At 33.9% G+C, this 23840-nt stretch overlaps 1 protein-coding gene across 2 annotated transcripts in view; it reads left to right on the forward strand.

Moving 5' to 3' along the window:
* Window positions 1–23840, forward strand: part of FSTL5 (follistatin like 5) — a 268652-nt gene that overhangs the window by 160023 nt on the left and 84789 nt on the right. For both annotated transcript variants that reach the window (XM_030947751.1, XM_030947752.1), the window contains exon 7: window positions 22344–22510. In XM_030947751.1, coding sequence (XP_030803611.1) covers window positions 22344–22510 — 167 coding nt within the window. The remainder of the gene's footprint in view (window positions 1–22343; window positions 22511–23840) is intronic.

Raw genomic sequence — 23840 nt, forward strand, 5'->3', positions numbered from 1 at the left:
GCAGTGTACCTGTGGGTTTCGGCTATGACCGATGTTCCAACATCCACAAAAGCCTTTATGTAGATGTTCTAAGGAAATTTCAAGGAAAATTTAAAATCGTAATTTATAATTAGTTTTCTTTATTGACTATTTTAAGGAAGGTCTCTTTTTTCTTAACGGGGGTGGGGAGGAGAGAAGAAAGATGCTATCAGAACATAAGAAGTAATGACTGGGCATTAAAGGAGACAATCACCAGCTAATCCACAAGCAAGAACATTAAGTATCTCTACTTCAAGGCAGAATTACTCATCTAGAACTATCATGAATATTAATAGCTCATAAAGTATTATTTAGTAAGAAAGCCATTTGACTAATCTATTCATTGTTTTGCTATTTTTGCCTACTGGTGCTTTTTAAATATCAAGCACTAATGTTCATTTCAGAACAGTGTTGCTTTTAATTTTATTCAGAACTTTTTTGGGTTTGGGTTTTTTTCTTTTGGTTTGTTGATTTATTGTTTGGGTTTTTTTTTTAGGTTTTTGTTTGGTTTTGTTGGTGGTGATTTGGAACTTTTTTAGAGATGTCTGGTTTGGGGTTTTAATATCTCTTCTACTCTGCTTTCTTTGCTTGTTCTCACTTTTGGGTAAATAAAAATTTTCAAAAATCGTTAGAAGAATGTAGGAGGGTTTAGTAATTCCTTAGGCATCTGGATTTCTTGAGAATATCTGATAGTTCCACTGTAAAAGAAAATCTGCAGGCATAGTTTTGTACCAGAAAGTACTTCGAAAATTCTGTAAATAGAGTTAATAGAAAAATAATCATTCCAATTTTGCAAAACTTGTGAGCTTTCGTCACTAGACCTTAGAGAAATGTGCATTATATTGCTCTGTGAAGTTTTTTGTTGAATGCCCTCAAATATTCCTTACATACAGTAAGGAGAAATTGCCTCAAAAATATCTGCATTGCAAAGAACTATTTTGCAGAAAAACCCTTCTAATTCCCTTCATTGTTCATGGTGGGTTCGGTTCCAGTAAAGTTTTCTTATTTCAGGAAATTTCATTCCTAACTGAATTTCTCAAAATAATATGACAATTAAATATTTTATTGTAGCATTTCTCCATAGCTTTTGAGTTTGATATATTCTTTTCTCTTTAATATAGTGATTCCATAGTGTGAGGGTTTTTTTATGTTGTATGCTTTTGCAGTTTATGACTATCCTAGTACATATGTATTTTTGGCTAGCTGAAGTATACACTGAAGAAAATACTTTATTGAGTATGTCAAAGAAAATTTGGATAAAATAATTTTCAATGTTAAAATTATCAATTTATTACATTTTAAATAAAAATTAATTGATCTTGGAATCCCAAAAGTATTTGAAAATGCATTCACTTCAAAAAATTTAGTAAGGTTTTTTACAGCACAATATTGTTCTTTAACACATCTCTTAATTTTATTGGTCTACTGTGTAAAAGTTGCTGGTACATATAGTAGAAAATGCTGATTGTTTTAGTACATTCACAAATTGCTTGGATGAAAGTATTCCATCATGATAAATTGTTTTTTCTGAATAGTACTCAGCTTTATTTTCTGAAATTATATGTTGAATGAAGGAATTTAGATGTTGTTATTTTAACTCGGGAAGGTAGGATTAATTCAATCCAGTAGTTATAGAACTACTTGGTTTGTTTGGAGATGTACATTAAAAACTCTTTTTTCATTTTGTTTGATTTTTTAAAAATTTTATTTCAATAAGCTGTAATCTTTTGTCATCAAGCAAATGCCTGGTTAGTATAGCACAGATCTCTAAGTGTTTGTAAGTAGCTTGTAATATACTGTCACTCCTAAGAATATTTGTATGTGTCTAGAGTTAAGGAGTGTGAATTTAAACTGCTAAAACTTGGTATAAATATTGACAACTATATGGGTAGGGCTGAAAGAAAATCAACTACTTGAGTTAAAGCTATTTTAGTGGTCTGTGATATTCTAAACTGTGATACTAATTGCTTCTCATCACTCCTGGCTTTCCAAATCTTCAGAAATAAACATCTCATAGTTGCATATAGTATTGTTTATGTCTTCATTAAAGAATTACATGTGCATTGAATTCAGTAGGAGTATTTATGCATGTATGGGTTGCATATATTTGATAAAATTGTCTATGAAATAGATGAAATTGTCTGATTCCACTCCCTGTGCTGACTGCAGCCCTTATTTAGCTGGATGAATATTATCTGAGATGTATAGATGTGACAATTAGTGATATAGTTTAGTCTGGACTCCTCAGTGCTGGATTAAAATTGGAAAGGATGATTTTATACATATTTTCTAATCTAAATTATTCTCTCCTACTATCTACAGCCTAAAAACATCTTTTCAATTTTCCAAATGTATCATGGATGCTGTTGCATATTAAAAAAACCCAACTTGCTGTTGGATATTCAAAAGTCCAGTCTTCTCCCCAACCCCCAACAAGAAAACCTGAACATTTTCTACCAAAGGAAGTGAGGAAACAGGTTAATAAAATATCCCTGTGCCTGTATTATATACAGAATTAAAATGTCAGTAGATTCTCAAGCTGGTCATCACGCTCACAGCGTGTCAAATCTTATCTTAAGTAGGTTAGCAAGTGATTTATATGGAAATGCAATTTTGACTGTAGTAAAAAAGAAGGTGTCATACAAAGGCTATGAAGCTGAGGTTTACATAGTGCAATATTGTGTCAAAAGAGGTCTTAAAAAGAGATGCAAAATAGTGAAAACCTAAAGGAGAGTAAAACCACATAAGCCTTCTTTATGTAGTTTTTTAGTATAAGAATTGGGAACCTGATTGTGTAAGATTGGTAGGGATCTAACAAGTTATCTGTTTGCCACTCTGTCACAGATAAATATTTGGAGAAACAGTAATTTTTTAAAAATTTGTTTTGCATTATGATTATAATTCTTCCCAACTAAGACATGTGGTAGAGATATATTTCTTGGAAGGAATTTTATTAGTGTTTTAAAACTTCCTGAATAGTCTATTTAAGAAATATTTGGTGCTAAACAAAGATTAATGTTGCGGTCCTGCTCATGAATTGTTGAGTTAATGTCTACTTTAAGTAACAACGTATACATGTTAACTTTTCTGGGTTAGAACAAATGTATATCTGCTGCAGTGTCTTCATTGTAAGAGTGCTTGTGGAAGATTGCTAAAGAAGCAAAAGCATATAAGTTTCTTCTAAAATATTTTCTCTTTTTTAGGGATTTTTTTTTTCTCAGAGGCTGCCTTCCTTTAATAGCTCTTGATGGATGCCTCACTCATATGTTTGTTTACTTTTTGGACCCATGTGGAATTAACATCTATAATATTCTGTTTCAGAGACACAATGAAATGTGTCCTAGACACAAGTGTGCTCTTTTTTTCTTCATTATACACACCTCCTGTTTAGTTTATTAAGTTGTGTATGATAAGAAACCATGAACAATTGTTCCATGTTTTTCTCTGAAGCAGTTTTGTTGTGTTCTTTTTTTTAATTTTTTCTTTAAATTCCTTAAGACATATCTTTGTAGTCATCTCTTTTCCATTCTGAAATTCCCCAATCATTTAACAGTTGCTTGTATGGAAAACCTCCCGCATCTTTGGTCATTCTTGTTGTGTTTCTCTGTTCTTTTTCAAGTTTTACTGGAAGACTTTTTACAGAGGGAGGGACATAAAGCAAACAGGTTGCTCAGGCAACAGTGCCATAGGATTTTTTTCTCCTGAGTACTGGTCTTTACCTCATAATTCCTTATATTGTCATATTGCCAGGAATGAGTAGATGTTTTCATAAAACTGCAAAGTGTATTCTAATACCTGTGTGCTCAATACCTGAGCAATGCAAACTAGTCAAGAGCCTATCATTCTGTAAACAAAGTTTGACACTTTTTAAATTTCCTTCATGCGATACTTTCCATAATGAATTACGTATATTGAATTTGGCATGCCAGTATCATAGGTAAGGTCTTAAAGCAAATCAGCTTTTATGTTTGCTGCCTAAACTACCCAATAAGTTGTTCTCAAGACATTCCGTCCCGTAAAAATTTATCACTTTATTTTCTTTCCGTGTCTCCTGGATGATGTTGAACAATGTGAGTTTCAGTGGAGGTCCAGGTGCAACTTCACTTGTGACAACAGATTTCAAAAGCTGGTGTCTGAGAAAGGGTAGAAAATACTGTGAGTAGGACCGTATGATGCAGGACCGAAGTGCTAAGAGTCACAGCTTAATCCCATCTGTCTTTAGGTGGTGCTTTAACCTTTGTGCTGATCTCCTTAGATGCATCGCCCATTGCCCTTTGATCTTGGGGAAACATAACAGATATGCAAAGCTGAGAGCAGAATATTCACAGTCCTTGTGCTCAGAATATGTGTCGCTGAGCTCAACAAGAAGTCTTGGTCCTTTGCACAAACATCTGGTCTTAAGAGGAGTAGAACTCTCCTCAGTGAATAACAAAAATTAGGAGGCTTATACAGTCAGGTAACAGAGCCTACCTTGAGTTCTGCTTGCTTTCTTTTTCCCCTCTAAATGTAAATAGGCACTTCAGCCAGCTGATGGATTTTTCAGAATCTCTTTCATACTAAAACAGCTTTCATTTATTCTTGTTTCTATGTTAAAGATTTCTGTGAGGAGCTGCTTCATAACTCTAGTCTGATGATTTCAGGGAAGTATTGAATAACAGTTGCATGGACCCCTACTTTATATGTGGAAATATAGTAGTTCTGCTATGCTTTAGGCTTTCTAACCACATTCACAGTTCAGCTAATTTAATCCTGAATTACTATTTTAGAATACTGGCATCTCGTTCTCCTGACAGAACTGGATGAGAAGATGGATTTTACAAAATTTGGTTATTATAAAACTCAGGGCAGGTTCTGGGATCTAAAATGTTTAGAAGTTCTATTACCACTCTGGGAAAAAAAAACTTGAAATTTGAAAGTGAAATGAAGGTACACAATAAATAAAATTGGCAAATTATTACATTTATAAACTGAGAGCTTCATGCATAAAACTGTGAATTACCAGGGCTGTCAACTCTCCTCTTAAAATTCCCATTTCATTATTGATTAGTTCCAGAAATACTTCATAGATTGAAGCATTTTAAGTGTTTCATTTTAGGCAACAGCAAGTGTGCAGTATTGGTGTTCATCATCTGTATTTGCAATAAACAGGAGCATTAAATTTGGATCTATACTAGTAAAATTACTTGAAAATATTTATGCTAACTCCTAGCATTTAGATAAAATTATTTTACTTGAACTAGTCATGTGCAAATACAATAAGCATACAGAAATTGATTTTTGCCTAAACTCCTGGTTTTGTTTCGACAAATTCAGCAACATATTCTACAATAAACAAGGTCAAAACCAATTATCACTCTTACTTCAGTGAATTAACACTTCCGTGTTCTCTGGATAAGAAAGCTGTGTTTAACACCCAACTTCATTTTCTGTGAAATTTAATTTCAAGAGAAAACCAGAAAACATTATATGGAGTAATGGACTAGATGTCTTTTTAATTATGTGTTATTCCTAATGCATATTACTGGCTGTTCTTACCCAAACACCATTTTTCTTAAGTTATCTCCATATATATACTTTTGCAATATAAAGTAAAAGTATAGCTTATAACAAAATTTGTTCTGTGCCTATATTTTTGGATATTTTAACTTGTTCATCATTATGACTTCATTGCAAAAGGGTGGTTTAGATTTGCAGATGTTTTGAGATTCATTTTAACTGTTCAATTGTTAATCTGAAAAACAGAATAAGGAAGCATTCTCTGATCACATTTACCTTAAGGTACTTTCAAACTTCTACAATGATGGAATTTTTTTATATGAAGCAAATTCTTTTTGGCTTGCAGAGAGAGGGCATTTGAGAATATTTGAGGTATTATGTCCTTTGCTTCCCTATGCTTTAATAGATCCCACAGAAAAAAGGAATGGCAAAAATTCATTGTGCTTTGGATAATGTATAGGTCAAGCACTGAATATTTATGCTACAAGTTAATGAAAAATAGCTGAGTTAGCTTTAAACCAACTACTTTAGATAGAAGAGTTGAGTGCAACACATAGTTTGCATGATCTAATCCACAGCAATCTCCAGCAGGAAATGTGAATTATTCTAACTAAACAAGACGTTTTAGATGTCTTTATACGCCACAGTGGACCCACTTTGAGCATTTGACTAGTTAGTTTTTTCTGAGGTCATGTGTTATTCACTGAGACACTATTAATTTAAATTGATTTCTTTGACAGCAGCTAGAAAGTAGGTAAATGATGATAGCACTGGTGGCAAGAGTTGCTGAGGAGACAAATTACATGAGGAGGCTGTTTGGTACAGTGATGGATAGAGTGAAAGAAATTTGCTAAACAAAAAGGTGTAGAAAAGGCTATAATTGAAAACCACTCCCTCAGAACCTGAATCTGAAAGGCATGATCCTTGGTCATTTCTCTTGGCCAACACCAAATAACTGGGGAGCCCCCAGCAGACATAGTTAACAGTGCTTGTGGAAAGATGAGAGGCTGTGGCAGCTCTTAGGCCTCCAGTTATTTAGATCAATTTGGAGATTCGTATACTCTGAAGATTTAAATCCATGTAAGCTGGGCTTTCACTAGTGCTAGATGATGGGATTTTTACTGATATCTTCCTTTTATTATAATTTATATTTCAAGTCTTTAAATTAAGATATTAAAAGAAGTTTGTCTCAACTTGACTTTTTGTTACTGCATTATAAAATTTTAATTATCTTTGCTCATATGCCTTGGTGTTCTGTCTCATTTGATGAAGAGAATGGAGAATGAATCATAAGTAAAGTGCAAAAATAGCTTTTGTCTGTTAAAACTTCTGTGTCTTTTATTATTGGTGCTGAACAGTGTTTAGTGAACAAGACAGATAATTAAAATAAGAAAAAAGAGAAAACTAATGTTAAAAAAATGTGTGTTTTTAAGTGGAAAAATTGCCTTTACTTTTGAGTCAAAGCTCCTAACTAGCGCAATGCATCAGACTAATAGTTTATTCAATTTACATTAATTGTTTAGCTGGGCATGATTGCATATTCCTCATGTTCAAGATAAGGGCTGCATGTGCAGAGGTTCTGGGTAGTCTTGTTTGAGACTGGAGTAAGCTGAAGCTGTACTTTGAGCAAATGAAACGCTATCCAGATAAAGAACACTTATCATGCTGGGAAGCTGGCTCTGTTGAATGCTTGGACACTTTAACCTTCCTTTGGCTCCCTTCCCGTGCCTCTACTCCATGTTGTCACTATTGCTGCTCCCTAGACTCACACTGGGATGTGAAGTCATGCTGGCAGAGTTTGTAAAACATGTGGCTGTGCCTTCAAAGCTCTTGGTGAAGACTTGAGGGGTGCTGTTAAGAGCTTTTCAGAAATCCATCTGGGCTTCACGAACTGGATCAACTTTGCCTTTTGTAACCCTAACCACTAGCATTAATAATTCAGTTTTTTCACAGACTACTGCATAACTGGGATTATTGAAGTACAGAACATGTCAGAGGAGAATTTCAGTCATTTGTCCAAACTCCTTTATTCATGCTCCATTTGTGGTCTACCTGAATCCTTGTCTGCAAAGCTGATTTCTAGCCAGCTGAATCCCTGTATTTTTACATGGACTTACTCTGTCCTAAGTGTAAAACTTTTCATTTGTCCTGGTAGAATTTCAGTTTTTCAGCCTGTTCCTTCTGTTTATAAAGTTCCCTCTGAAGGACAATCTTCTAGAAATCTGCTTCCTGATCCTCTGAGTTTGGTGACAGCTGCAAGATTTCTGAGGGCCCATTTTGTCCTGTCAGCCAAATCACTAATAAAAACATTAAACATTATTGAAACCACTCGTAGCAAGCTGACCTTTAGTCTGTGAAATGCGGACCCTTTGAGCCTGAAGGCAGTTCACTCATGCTATCCACACCTCCCTAAGTGGGGTTCAGCAGTGCTCTGAGTGAGTGAATCAAAGCCTGGCTAGAGTAAATGATGTTCACTACAGTTGTATTAACCATTTTGCTCATCATTTCATAGTAGAAACCAGTTCAGGCTTAAATTCATGGGTATAGTCTGCGAAGTGTTCCCCTCACAAAGCTGAATAGATACAGCTTTTTCACTTCTCTAGGAAGTCCTCTGATGTTAACCCCAGTCTGTCTTTACAGGCTGCAAATTTGCTAACACTGTATTTTTAAATTTTTTTTATAAAATTATAGTTCATTCTTTAGCAGTCTCTGTATCTGAATTTGCCATCACCACAGGGTGCATAATTTAAATGGATTTATTCAGAGTTCAAAAATTACCATGTAGTTTTGTCATAGAACACCATTCATGAATACTTATGTGTGCAACTGTTTTAATGAAAAATATTATTTTCAACTTTATGGCATTCTTTTTTTTGTCATTACTAATTTCCAGTACTGGGTGAACCTTGTGCTAGTGATGTGCTAAACATTCACAATTCATCTTATAATGAATCATAATTGGCTTTATTCCTCATTAGAATTCCTGTGAGGATTTAGAAAATGTAGTGTATAATCCTCCCTTATGTTTATTGGTATTATAAATCTCTTGTGAATGCTCCAAACTGAAATATCTTTGTTTGAAAGTAGTCACTCATCATGGTTTATTATTTGTATCTTAAGATTTTAAAGACGTTTTAAAGAAAAGTACTATCAGTGGTTGTCGATGAATATAGCTGATAATAAAATGTCAGTGTGAGGTGTCTTTTAGAGTTGAATTTGTCCTGAAGGTGGGAGTGTTTGTTTCATTCTTGGCTTTTTTCAACATCACCTTTTAACCCTATTATTGTTTACCTAGAACTATATTTACTACATGAAATTCAATTATATTTCATTCACGTAGAACATAAGGGCAAAGTTTTGTCAGAGACATTTGTGAAGGTTAAGAAAAGAGAGTCTGTTGTCAGTAGTTTATGCTTGCTAATCAGCTGTTTTCACAACAGCTGGAGCTTTGTATGCTCCTGAAAATTAAAAGCTGTTGAAAGTATCCAAAGTAGAAACTGAATATAGTCTACTATTAAAAATTGTCTTTAATATCAGGTCTTTTGTTCAGAAATTGTTTTGCTTATCCATCCCAGATTTAGATCAAAAGTGAGATTAAGGATAGACAAACTGATTTGTAGCGACTGAATTTTTGGCAGAATTTTAGTTTATATTTCACTGCTGATATAGCTTATGGAGAATATCTGGTCTTTTGTCTGCCAAATGAGTAACAGGGGACCTAGGGAAAATCTCTCTCTCCCTGAAAGATGGGGGCTGAGAAAATGAATGCAAATGATGTCTAGTGAAGTTGGGAAAAAGTGAAAGGACATGTACAAGCTGAGGTGAACTTCTTAGTAGACAACAAACAGATGGGAGTTGTGTAATAGTTGAAACAAGCTACATATTTTGGTGTGAGCAACCCAAGAAAGTGAGTAGAATCAACTTGAGGAAGCCAAAGAAACTGAGTGTAGAACTTGAAATCCATGTTGAAAAATATGTTGCAGTTTGCAGGGGTGGGGGTGTCTGTGGAAATCAAGATGATTGAAATGAAGTTTTTATAATAAAAAAGCTTTCCATTTTTTGGATTTAATACAAATTCTAATTCAACTTTCTAAATTTTGTATAGAAATTCCAAGAGGTTTTTAATTTTCCTGGTCCTATTTCATCTTAGAAATTCCTGCCTTTATTTCACATACATTTTATTATGAAGTTGTTTGTAAGTAAGCATTCTATATGTGTGAGAAGATAGACATATACCAGAACTTCATTCTTTACATTTGTGCTTATATATTTGGATTAAATGTGTGGTTATCATAATTACTACTATTGTTTTCCTCTGACAGCAGTGGTTTAATCTCTGTCAATAGAAAAGGTGTACATTTTTCAGATTTAAAACACAGTAATCAATATTATTTTCATAAAGTTGAACAACTCAAGAGTTTTTAGTTTAAAGGAATTAATATCTGAGATTTACATTTTTAAGGTTTTTTTCTTACAAGACAAAAGGTAGTCATTTTGGTAATTTGATTTGGGATATATTTTTTGGGGGTTGGTTTTGTTTTCTTCTTTAACATCACCTTAGTGTAAACACATGATGACAGGACTTTATTTTCCTTCTTCATTGGAAAATACTCCCTCCATTCCAAGTTAAGGTATTCTTTAGATTAAAGCAGTGGAATTGTTGAGTTCTTCAGCTAACAGGCCAGCTAATGCTCGTCTATATTCCTTTTCTTCCAGTGTAGTTTACTCTCCTGACTCATTATGCTAATGTCACCACCATAAACTGCCTCTGGCCCAGCAATTTTGTATTGATGGGTGCTAAAACAATATTATCATTATATGCTTGCCGGGTGTTTTGGTGTTTTGTTCCTTGTGCTATTGGCTACTATCAGTTACAGGATACTTTTGTTCTGACCATATGGATTTATTTATCTGGTTAGGGTGGCTTTATTATAAAGCTATGTTGCTGAAATAGGTTGTGGACTCTGCTTCTAGAGCTGTGGATTCTGCTTGATGTTCCAAATTCAGACTACATTTGGAGCTTAGACTGCAAACTTTAATCTGTATGTTATGTCTCATTGTGTTTGTGTCCCAGCCTTGTGCGTATATCCCATTCCAACACATCCTCTTTCCTTTTGTCATTTATCTGCCATCATTCTTTGTGAAAATTGTTATCAAGAAGAAACATTTTTCCATATCAGGAATTTATCAGCAGATGTTGAATAAGAATTTTTATATTTCAGAAGATGTGTCTTCCCATATCTGAAGCCTGCTGTGATGGCTCAGCACCGTAAGTCCAGATTTTGAGGGATTGTCAAGAAAAGAGTGATCTGGAGTTTGATATTCTAAAACTTTGTGAAAACTTTATCTTAAAGTTTAAATCTACATCTGCAATATGCATTGGCATGTTCTGTGAATGACTGAAAAGATAAACTGTGAAACTGTGCAGTCTTGGATGGGATGGTGGGAAAGCTCATATTTCAGCTAAGGAAGCGTTCCAGAGATGACAGGACTTGACACTGTAGACAGCTGAATGCTGTTCCAGGTCTTGTCAAAAAACTGTGCAGGAAAATCTGAAAAGAGTGATCTAAGAGGTGGTTTCTAGAATCTTTGTTTTATAAAGGTTTAAAAGTCATGGTGACACGTGATGACTGTGTCCATAGAAGATGACTTCTACAGGATATATATGGAGAGACATAATTGCAAATATTGTTATGTATTTTATACACCTATGGAAAAGTCTGAATAGTTTCTAGTATCAATTTATATTGGCTAACATTTATATTTGTGATTGGTGCTTTGAAAACAATTTTTTTCTTATCTTGGAACAAAATGAAAAGTCAGTAGCAATAGAAGACAATCTGGTTAATATATTTGTATTGAATTGTATACTCTCCTCCTATTCTGACAGCAAGTTATACTCTGGTAGTATCTTCTAAAGGGTGTATTACTGCTTAGATTAAGATTTAAATCTGAGAAAAAATATCTCAGATAAATTGTTGGGTGAAAAATCAAGTGCTCACTCTCATGTTTTCCCTGTTGTCCAGAATAGCATGGACAACAACAGGACTAGAACACTGGAGCTCCCACTTTGCCATACAGGAGGACATGTGCATTTGGGAACAGACATATCTCCCCCAGAATTCAGGCAGGAAGTGGTAAGGGTGCATACCTGCAAACTCTAGTGGGTTAGGACACCAAGTTGTGCTGCCAAGCTACAAGGTAGGCAGAGCTGTGAACCCTCCTCCCCTCCCTCACCCAGTGATGAAGCCAAGTCAGTTCCAGATGTGACAAAAGCCAGCTGATGCTCGCTGCAGTATCTAGAGCTATTGCATAAATACTGCATCTGAATGCATTTAAGAAGGGACTAGAAGATCTAACAGGATCAGTGGATGTAAATAGTAAGGTAGAAAAACAAAAGGGGAAGTAGGACTCTGGGGAGAAATAAAAGATGAGAATAAGAAGAGATGAAATGAAGGGGTGGGGGGAGGGAAAGAAAAAAGCATAGACTATTCTAAATGCATCTGACATTCTGTATAGCTGGAAAAGCAGCTAGAAGAAAAAGCAAAGATTTATTAACAGTTTTTAAATGAAAGTAAATCAGCAAAGTTGTCAAAACACTGATTTTAGATATAGCAATCTCTGGAGGTTGTGTACATATACAAATAGTTGTGATTGTTGATTCACAGATAAACACTGAGGTCATTGGCTGCCAACCTCCTGGTTTTCTTTCTATGAAGCGTGTTCTTTCTTTTTTTACCTGAAGAGCAATGTTTTTTGAAGCTATTAGTGAAAAATAATATTTTTGTCTTTTGAATGGAACAGATGACATGAAATGATAAGTATTTTTAAAATATTTCTATGGGGAGAAGTATTCTGGTTTTAAGAGTTTTATCCACCGTGATGAATTCCACTTTAGTTGGGCTATTTAGAAGCCTTGCTTAGGCTGCTCACAGCTGCAAATACATCCCAATTTTGGAAATCTGTAGCTTGATCTGGCCTCATTGCATTTCTTCCTCTCACTATTCTGTCAAGTTTTTGTTGCCACTCATTACATATTCTGGTACATCAGAGGAACATTCAGTGTTCTTTTCAGCAGAATGATCTCTTTGTAGTACTTATTTCTATCTACATCATTCCAAAACTGAAACATAAGACACTTAATTTATAAATTATCCAAAACTCAAATGAATAAATGCAATGGCATGAATAATTTCTTTTGAAACAAGCCAAACCACACTGATATTTAACTGAGGGAACATAAGTAAGAAAATCAGGAAAATAAAGACCTTTTTCTGAACATTTTCTCCCTTACTAACTAAATATAATCATAATTTGAAGACAGTGATATCTGTGCAATCACATATATGACCATAATGCAAGATCAATGGCATACCCAGTTTAGGGTTTAAAGTTAATTAATACATTTACAGTGACTGTAGAAAGTCGTCTTTTTTTTTTTACTTTTTTCCATCTGATCAGTCACTATAGTAGTCAGCAAATCCAGAAGAAAAATTGTTAAAATATGTTTTAAAATATGCATTTTTGGTGTAGATAATTTCTAGTGCACAGAAATATGTCCCAGAATTGGTGAAATGCACAGAAACTGACAGCATGCACAGAAGTATCATATTGAAGCTTTTCAGAGACTTGGTCATGTGCATAAGTTGGTGTTGATGTGATGTTATCAGCAAAACTAGAGAGATGTTTTGGAAATGGTGCATTGCATTTGGCAAAAATGAGCAATGCTCCTTCTCAAAAAGAAAAAGGATATGTCATGTTAGTAATGAAATGGAAAAATTTATTCAACCTAAGTAACTTCCAAAATTTTTCAATTAGTATCTTTTTTATATGCCTTTTCTCACTCTCTTCTGCATTTTTTTTTCCTCTTTTGAACATCTTAAATACCTTTCTCATCACTATTGCAAAGACTCAGCACAGCAATTTTGGAAGATTTGAAGTTCAGCCTTGTGCACCTGAAAATACTAACTTCAGAAAATTAAGCACTGATACGCCCCAAAAAGTGCTGAGACTAAATTTAACATCCTATCCATGTTGCTTCAATACCTGATATGCTTTCTGCTGTTATTTTTTTTTTTTTTAACTGATAAAATTCAATTCTGCAATGGTTGTTATTAAAAATACACCAGCATAGCAAGAATTATTTTTCTATTTTAAAAGAATATATCTGAAACTCAAACACAGGCAGTATTTTTTAGTGACAACAATGTCAGCGTTGTTGTGGAGAGTCATTCTCCATATTCTGAACAAAGACACAAATTCTCTGTTGAATTTACAAGGGATATAAGTGTAAAGTGTTGAACACTAAATGAGAAAATTTGTTGCAAGTCTGTGAGGTTTTTTAAGTTCTAATATGTCTTATTTGAAGTACACATGCTAATACTGCTCTATGATCTGCTAGATTTTTGTTTCTGCTTTACTTTCACAAAGGTCATTTTTAGTATATGCTCTCCTCTTATCTTAAAATTTAAAGAAAATGCATTTTTTTCATACATTTTCAAAAAGTAGCTATTGCTGCAAGAACAACTGTGTTTAAGAAAATGTGTTAGAAAGCATTGAAATACTGTGGATACACAGTCATTTTTCATGTGTGTCCATAGTAATTAGTATCACTGTGGGTGTGATAGCACATATCAGGACAGGTATTATTGGAATTTGTAGTTTGGCATATTTTCTTAAACAGTAATGCATCATTTTATTTGAGAGACTATCATTTTCTGGACTGTTGTGGTTTCTGTTATTTTGGAAATATTTTTATGTACAAGTGTTTTAACCATATCTTGCTAATCTTAAGTGTAGCCTTTGAAATGGGATCAAAGTCTAAAAATAGGAATAGGTTAACTGAAAATGCCTTCATTTACTCAGAGATTCTTTTCTAAACATAATTTATAATTAACTTTTGCAGCAACTTTATAGGCTAGAAATATGTTGTTGTCTAAGTTGGAATATTGAATCTATAAAAGTTGCAAGTTTATATGCACATAAACCTAGGATACCACATCTGACTACTTTCAGATCAGCAATTCCAGTAACACACATCAAATCGAATTTTAACCCATCACAATAACTTTGAAATTTCCCTTAGGATTCACTGAATGGTGCATGAAATCAGTTACAGAACATACTGAGAGGATATGTTAAGGTTGGGCAGGCAGTTTCAGTCCACTGAGATGATAGTGGAGACAGGAGGGAGAGAGACTTAATATTTGCCACTTCATTTACTCTCTCTTCAAGAGACTTAAATGCATGAAAGCTGGAATTCCTTTCTTTTTCATGAGGAGAAAGAACTAGTCTGTCAATCAGGATATGCAAAGTTTGGATTGTTTCGCTTATGCCTAATAAATAGTGTGAGAAACAGGCTGTCGACATTATGGGAGTGGATTGCTGATTTCCCTTGCAATGGAAGACATTGAAGCTGTACAGATCAGGAGTTGACTTTCTTGGCCTGGTTTTTCCCTTAGGCTTCCAAAGTTCTCAAAACAACTGAATTCAACTTCACAGGGTTCTCAAAACAACATAGTCTGTAGGGGAGGCCCTTTATCCACACTGTTGTAAATATCCTTAACAAATGAATGCAGTAGTGATACTTTTCAAAATATGCTCAGTATTCCTGTAATATGGATACAAGAATATAAGGCAAGAACTAATACATATGAATTTTGTCCACATTTGTGTAAAACACAGGGTCTTGAGGAGGAGTTTGAGTCAGTGGATATAAATTAAATTACTTAAATTAAAGTAAGAATTAAATTTAAAACACACGTATAATGAGCTCGGAAATTTTGTTTTAGCTTAATCAGCTTATGAATTTTAAATTAACAAAAGGTAATAATTGCTGATTTTAATAATGATTGTCATTATTAATATTTTTTAAAAGTTAAAATGCATAATGTGTGAGCAAAGATATTCAGAGGAAATACTATTAAAATCAATCAAAAATATCAGGGGGGTAAAATTTTTTTCAAGAGATAATACACATTGATTATTAATTCAACTGCATTGCAGTTGATTTACTTGTTTCATTAAAAATGTTAAATTACCATAAATTATGTTCACTTACTTTACTAAATGAACTAACAGTAAGGCTTTCTTTCCATAAAGAAAACTTAGAAATCCCATTTCCTGGGTGATTTCCATGAAGAATTAAGAAATATGCCTTAACACTATAAAAACAACTGTACTGGTCCCAGGTCCAGCCAGTCCAATGTTTTGTTTCAACCATGAACTTGAGTTTATGTTTAGAGAATTGCAAAAAAAAAAATCATTATAATTTCTCCCAAGTGTTTGTGTGATCAGTACATATAATCTTCTGGAATCTATAATAACCTTTTTTCAGATATATCACTTCAAGCTATAATCCTTCACTTTGAACCTGGCCTCTCAGTTATTTTGATGACTTTCCAGTGTTAAAAGAAACAATAAGCCATTGTGCTGTCATGGAAATGCTTTTCCAGAATTTCCATGTCATTTGTGATTTTGTTGACTTCTATCAAAGCTCTCTGCATCATTAGTTTTTTTAAATAAAAATTCAAGCCTTTCTGATTTTTTAAATATTTATTTAAACTGCTCCATGCCTTGATCACTCTTATCTATCCCCTGAGCTTTTACCTACCATGCAGAGGACACAGAGCTGCATATGGTATTCATGCCTATAAATGATGGAGCAAGATTATTTTGGGTTTTGTTTGCTCTTAGTTGCTTTACAAAGAATTCCTGATCATTGATTTGATTTTTTCTCTGCTGGAGGGGACAGAGTTGATAAAACTGCTTGTCATCACTTCAGTGTTTCTCTCTTGACAAATGAACTTGCAGCCCATTAATCTAAAAGTCTTTCAGAGTTTTCAGCTTTTTGTAACATCAACTGCCTGAATTTCAATCCAAGCTCTGCAGCTAAAACATTAAGGAGTCATGAAAAAGTTATTTATGCTTTTTTTGTTTGTTTGTTTTCAGGGGTGTTGTTGTTGTTGTTGTTCTGTTTTTAGGGTTTTGGGTTTTTTTTGGCATGTTTGTATGTGTGCTTTTAAATGGATTTTGGGAACAGAAAGACTTACTAACTGGCATAAGATCTTTGAGAACAGGCACTCATGAACCAATACTTTTCATACTGAAACATTCTACTAAATATGTGAATAATATGTTTACAACCAGTTCAAAGCAGAATATACAGCAGATAATGACAAAATTAGTCACGCTAATGGTGATGTGTGCTGATTTTAAAATTGCTGTAAAAGAACAGCAAAATGACACTGATGGAAATGCCTTTGTTACATCATTTTAAGGAAAGTGGGATCAATGCCAGAAGAGTAAAAGGCACATTACCTAGCTGCATTTCACCTAATTCAAGCCACTAAGTAATGTTATGCATTAAGCACAGAGCTTACTGTAGTTCATAGACAAAATGCTTTTTTCTTGCTTTTAAAAGTGGTTTTATTTTAAATTAGGTTTGAAATAGGCAAACAAAATAAATACAGGCTTGATGTGGTCTTAATTTGAAATAGTGAGACCATTTGGCATAGTGTTCATTAGTTTAGACTTGGAAGGATATTGTGGCTGCTTTGAATAAATATACAGAACTTATGGAAACAAATGAGAAGGTTCAAATTGCACATTTGTTAATGATATTAAATTAACCAAGGCAGTCTACAGTTGAGTAAGAACTTCCTCCCTTCAACAACATAATAAATTATAAAGTGATACAAAGACTACAAATGTAACATCTTCTCATACTTTTTAGCTTTTAAAACCTTTTTTTCAGAGTGGTGTTGTGGTTTTTCTTTACTCATCATAAGAGACAGTAAGGAACTATTTAGCCTCAATAAATTTCATATACTTCAATGCTTCTCTTCCTAGTAGCCTGACTTGGTATTCTAAGACTACAAATGGCTTTTATGATTGTGTACAGTTCCCTACAGGCCATTTGGGCCATCAAAGGAGTTGGAGATTGGATTTTTTCATGTATAGGGAAAGAAATGAATTAGCCCTGCTTTCACTGTTTATTCTTTAACTTCTTCAGAAAACTCAAATCCAAATATAACAACTCTTTCCCTAAAAGTACTAAATTTAGACCATCAAACTGTTTCATGTTATGCACATCGACCCAATGTACTTAGGAGTAAGAAAAGAGAATTGTTGGTCAAAGCACTATACAGCTGTCACTATCTTTTTTTTTTTCCCGAACAGAGCTCTACTGCCTCGCTCTGTTTTAAAAGTGCAATGATACAATTTTATCTGTTAATTCACAAGAATATTGATAAAACTTAACTCATACTAAGAATGACAACCCAAGATGAATGACTCTTGAAAACAGCAATGCTTAGAATAAGGTTCCATTATTTGTTTATCTGTATTGCTGTTGGAATATTTTTGCAATACATCAGCTTTGAAAACTCTTTTTTCTCACCTTTCTCAGTTTAATGACTACGTTTTGGATGAACTGAGAAAATTGAAGCACTTACATTCTAATCTAAGTGATCATCATTTGCAGTATTTCTTGATTTAGTTGATGTCATTTTGCATTTGATTTCAGTAAGTTCTGAAGATATTTTTGGAAGATATCGCAAATATATTTATATTAGAAAGTACTTAGAAAATTATAATAGACAAACTATTTACAATTTTATCTAATTTTAACCGAAGGACAGACAAAAATACTTTTATAGTGTAGATTCTAGATAAAGAGAAGCAATGAGAAAAAAATGCTTTCATAATTTTCAGAAAAGCACTTGGGATGTTTGCACATTAGATTCTGTTTAGTCAGATAAAATCATGGGAGTTAGTCGTGGTAAAATGAATAAGGACCTGGATGAAGGGGAGATGATACAGGTTCAATGAAACAGGAAAATACCAGTTTGAGAAGGAGTTATTGAAGCTCTCCAAAGACCACCTGGGAAGCAAACTTTTTTAAAGATTGGAATTGGATAACCTTAAAGCCTGGCACCGTAAGAGTGATATGAAAATTAATGTTACAAAATACAAGTTCTTATACTTGATTAAGAGTAAGAAATTATACTTGGAGCTGAGAAACAATCTACTGGAAAGAGCAGAGTAGAAGAAAGTTGTGTGCACCTGTCATTTACAGGGCAACTGTGAGGAACCAGATGAGATCTGTGTGAAAATGGCAGTTGCATTGTACAGATGTATTGACCAAAGTCTTTCAGGAAAAGATATGGATTTGTTGATAAATTCCACTTCATTTATCCTAAATATTGTGTAAAGTTTTCTTTTATGTGTTTTAAAGGACAAATTCAAACTGGATCAAATATGGTGATGACCTGAGTGACAAAAACAAAGTGGGAGGAGCCAGAAGGGCTTGGCTCAGGACCATAAAGCAGGATGAGGGGTAGGGGAGTTTGCAGAATGGTTCAGCAGCCAGGGAACTTATCAAATCCTTTCAACCATCTCTTAGCCAGTGTAGGAATGTCTCATATTTAAATTATTAGTTTTGATTTGATTTACTTGTCTGGGTTGGTTGGTTAGTTAGTTGGTTGGTTTTCCTTTGTTGTTTAAAATCTTTGATATTTTTGAGCCTTTTCAGTAAGTGTTCCTTTTCCCCGGTCAGTGTTAAAGTTCTAAAATGTCTTCCCAATAGTTAATATTTATTCTGCTTTCACTTCTTTTTTCCTATTTTATAATAGCCTTCTTTTATTTCAACCAGATATTTTTACACAGTTATCTATTGTTTTTGTCTCCTAACTATACTTCTAGCTTTTATTTAAATGTTTGGGTTGTTTTGGTTTGGGTTTTTTGTTTGCATTTCTCCCCTTTATCTGAAAGAGTGTATCCAGTAACTTTTATAATTAAGAACCAGGGATGCGTGTCAGATTGATACTGCATCTGGAGGAGTTACAAACAAACTCATTAATATGGTACACCACAGCAGAGCATCCATGTTTCTAAAAATAGCAAGCTATAAAATGTAGTCTCTACTGGCTGCTTAGAATATTACTGCTCTGTAACCAGCAATGCCCATATTTACCTTTTTGTGTGGTGATGGCGTCAGTAAGAGGAATTAATTTCACCTCCAATTTTTCTAAGCCTTTGCTCAGCTTTTTCTTTTAATGTTAAATAAGCAAAATGTGTGTGACTAAACTTCAAACAGTTATTATTGATCTACAAAGGCAACATGGAGGGAAAGCTAGAAGTCATCATAGTCAGGAATATCTCTTAATGACACAACTTCAGTATCTGTCCAAAAAGCATTTGCTCTCAGAACCATATTTATTTCTTTCAAGGAGAAAAGAGGAGATGGTAAATGCATAATTTAATTCCCGCGCCAATGTTTTATATTTCCAAAGGAATGCCACAGTGCCTGAACTCTGAGACAAGTGCTGTCCTGTGCACCTGACAGTTTTTTGCACACAGCACACCCCTTCCACGCCAGCACTGTTTGCCTCTTTCACTGTGGTTGCAGACAGTTAACAGACAGCAATTTTCAGGGACTTACCTGCCAAAGATTCTGCAGCAGGTGCTGCCTCCTAAGCTTGGGGCTTTTTGGGTTGGGTGGTAACTTTTTTTTCCCTCCAATAAGGAGAAAATATGTGCAATAGTTTTCTCACAAGAAAATAAGAAAAGCTATAATCTAACTTATATGACTTTTTTTCCTCTTAAATAATAATATGAATATACATAATTGTATAGTTGTATGAAGGTTTTTTACATAAATGTTCACTATTTTACAGGAAAGCAGTGATTCTAGTGCATTTATTAAAATAGGAGTTTTTTTCTTAACTTCTAAAAAATAGATAACATCAGTGCATTGAATAGTTCCAGGCAGAACAACTGTTTCTTAATTTTTTTTAATTCTGCATTTGGCCCTTTTATTACAATAGTCATGAGGTAAAAATTTCAAATGGCATATCAATATATTATATTGATGACTGAGAATTTTTTTAGAAATTCTTTGGGAGTTTTCTCTGGCAAAATTAGTGTTATATTTGTATGTTATTATTTTTTGTTGTTGTTATTATCATTATCTTAATTATTATTTATGATAAGGTTATCATCATTGTTAAAACCAAGACAGTTTAAAAAGACATTTGAACCCTTGGTGTCAGTAAAATGATAGCCTCTCAGTTTTGATTTCAGAAAATCATCTTTGCTTATGTAGGAAATGTTAAGCTTTATGTTTGACAGATGCTCTCTTTTCTAGTGTCATCCTCTAATTAAAAATTATAAACATCTGTAATGGTACTGGCCTCATCTATGTAGGAATCCATAGTAATTCTGAAGTTGATTGAAAAAAAAGACTTTAAAATCTTGTAGAATGTAAATTGCCTGTGTCAGTTCATCGTGTGAAGGTTGGCAGTTTTCACAGATGGCCCTATAACACCAGCTGATTTCATGATCCCTCCTTTATGCCTTTCCTAGATTGAGTAGTGAATTTGAAATATACAGATAATATAAATTTGTAAATGAAACATCAGAATACTTACTTCACTTTTTGAGAAGTTCTGAATCATTCAGTAGCCATGCAGCTGTCTTGCTATCTGAAAGATAGTGTCACTGAAGAACCATCTCTTGTAACATAGAACATGAAGTGCTTCTGAGGACGCAGAATAATCAATTTAATTTAATTTGTACATTTCATTTTCCTTAGTGTAAGGCATTGTGTCAGGTAATGCATCTGGTTAAAAAAGGTCAGTCTCATTTGTGCATGTCTGGTGGGCACTATCACTCATGTTTTGAGTCATAGAGCACATTCCTTCTGAAAGAGGAAAGAATCAGAGGGCCTCTCTTTAGAACTAAGTATAAAATTATTTTTAATCACATTTTTAAGGAATTTACTGTAGTTATTGAACAGCTATGCTTCTGCATAAGCTTTCATGCTTTTCTAATGCTTTTACATGTGGAGGAGGGTTGGAAGGAGGCTGGGGGAAAGCGTTAATTACAAAGTATTGGTTGTATGAGGCTGAAATGAACCTATACAAGATCTTAGCTTCCTTACAATTTCCTTTTTTCCTATAATGACTTAATGTCTCTTATATGAAAGTGTTTTCATCATTAAAAGGGAATAGACCCATGATGCCTTTTGTAGTTTACTTGAAGAATGAAAGATAAAAAACAGAGATTTTTCATGCTTTAGCCACTGAATGGAAAAAAATTTATTTGGATGATCTTTAGTTCCTATGTAGTTCTTTTGTCTAATAGGACAAAATCCTTACAAATACAGAATTTTAGTAGGTTATGTTTAGTCAGGTTCACCACAGGTGAAAAACTAACTCTCAGCTGATCAACCTGTAACTTAATTACACAAGAGGGAAGATTATGCAGTGTTGCATCAGTTTTATGTGTATCCCTCCTTTTTTATGCAAGTCTCCAAATGAGTTCTGGGACATAGAAGTGAAATGGCCTTCTGTTAAAATTGGAGCTACTTAGTAGTAGATGAACGGAGAAAGTTTCAAGGTCTGGACTCCTATCACATATGTCTAAATTTTTTTGAGATTTTTTTAAACATTGACTAATGAGGAATAGCTAGTTAGTCTGAAAATACAGAATAAATGTTCTGACTAGTCCACTGTGCCTGCCTTAGCTGTCAGATAACTTCCAGTGTCTGACTTTGGATATGCAGTCATGTGTATTACAATCCTAACTCCGGAATTCACTTTCATGTTAAATGCTGCTCCTTACAGGCTGATACTTGTCAGTCAATTTAATTGAAATGTCACGCTGACCTTTATATGAAATATGCTGAACTTACTGGGGTTTTTGGAAGCTCTTTTTACTTTTGTTCCAGTTAAAGTTCTTAAATTACCAGTATACAAAAAGTTCATGCTAATTAAGCTCATGAAGGTGCCTGCTCATTGATCTTACAAACAATACATTTTTTGCAGATGTAGTTCAGCTGAATCTGCCTGAAGATCAAAAAGTAAGCATCACTGCAGCGACAGTGGGACAGAGTGCTGTCCTAAGTTGTGCCATCCAGGGAACCCTGAGACCTCCCATCATCTGGAAGAGGAACAATGTCATTCTGAACAGCTTAGATTTGGAAGATATCAGTGTAAGTAACCGAAAGTTCTATTTAACAGCTTTTTATCAAAACCTTTCATAAATAATAGAGAAGTGATGCATAACAAGCTACATGCTCCTGATACTTCAAAGACAAGAAATGGAAATTATATGCAACAAACTCTGCCTGTTTTTATTTGCTATGTATTTGAACTCCTGTTAAATATAGAGAAAATATGCTTCACAGAGCAATCATTTAAAAAATAAATATAGCAATAAAAGAACATGAGGGCTAAATTGCAACCCAAAATACAGTCAGCATTTTACATTCAGGATTGTACGGTCTTCACATATTTAGAAGAAAAGAGAAATCTGTGACATGAACATTTTGGTGTACAAACAGATCATAATAATAGTTTTCTTTTATAATAGTTCAATAGAAATCTATTTTTCCCCAAATAAGTATTTCATAATAAAATTAGTTGTTTTGCCCATTCCTCCAAATACTCAGCAGTGTATATGGTACCTCTCAAAGAAGGAAAAGCAGAATATTAGTATAATTTGTAAATCTTTTTGTTTCAGGAAGGCAAGTGTTTGCCACCTAACATTGCCATGACCTAAAAATACAGATGAAAATAGAAAACTAGTATTAGAATTACATCTTCTTGCAAGACTAAAAATAAGCTTTCATCTGTATTTTGTATGCTTCTGGGTATGCTTTCTTTGTTTTGTCCATTTTGTATTGGGAAAGTTCAAAATGTGGACAAATTGTTACGTTGGGATTTGTGCTGTCTGTCTAGCCCAAGTGAGTCTGAAATCACCTGAACTGTTATATGTGTGGAATATTGCTGCAATGAAATATCTAGTTTGTCTATTTTTATTTCTTTTTTTTATGAATGTTTTATTTTTAAGGTGAAAATTGTTCCCGCACATCATCTCTCTTTTATGTCTGGTTTTGTTAGTTCTGATGGTAAACTGAGCTTCCTCGGAGTGGTGCTTTGTAAAATAATGGACAATTTCAAAGCTCAAAAGCTCATCTTGCTTGAGTGATGGTTTTAAGTCCCTTGAGAGGCTTAGGATAAACCCAAGATAATCTGAAAAGTTCTCTGTTAAATATAATTGCTTTTGTTAGTTTGATATTAATCACATAACTTACATTGAAAAGTGTCTTGCCCATGTCCACAAGATCCTGTCTGCAATATTTATTACCTTTCTGTAAATATTCCTGATGTTCAAAACCATTATTTGGAGTTCTTACTAATCGATTCTAAGTGTAATAGCTGGCATGAGCTATTGACAGAGAAAGGAAGATGCATCTTTACACACAGAAATAAAAGGGAAATGATGAATGGAAATGATGAAGCTAACAGCTCACCTTAAGA

The sequence above is a fragment of the Camarhynchus parvulus genome, chromosome 4 (genome assembly GCF_901933205.1).
Source record: "Camarhynchus parvulus chromosome 4, STF_HiC, whole genome shotgun sequence".
Classification (NCBI taxonomy): domain Eukaryota; kingdom Metazoa; phylum Chordata; class Aves; order Passeriformes; family Thraupidae; genus Camarhynchus; species Camarhynchus parvulus.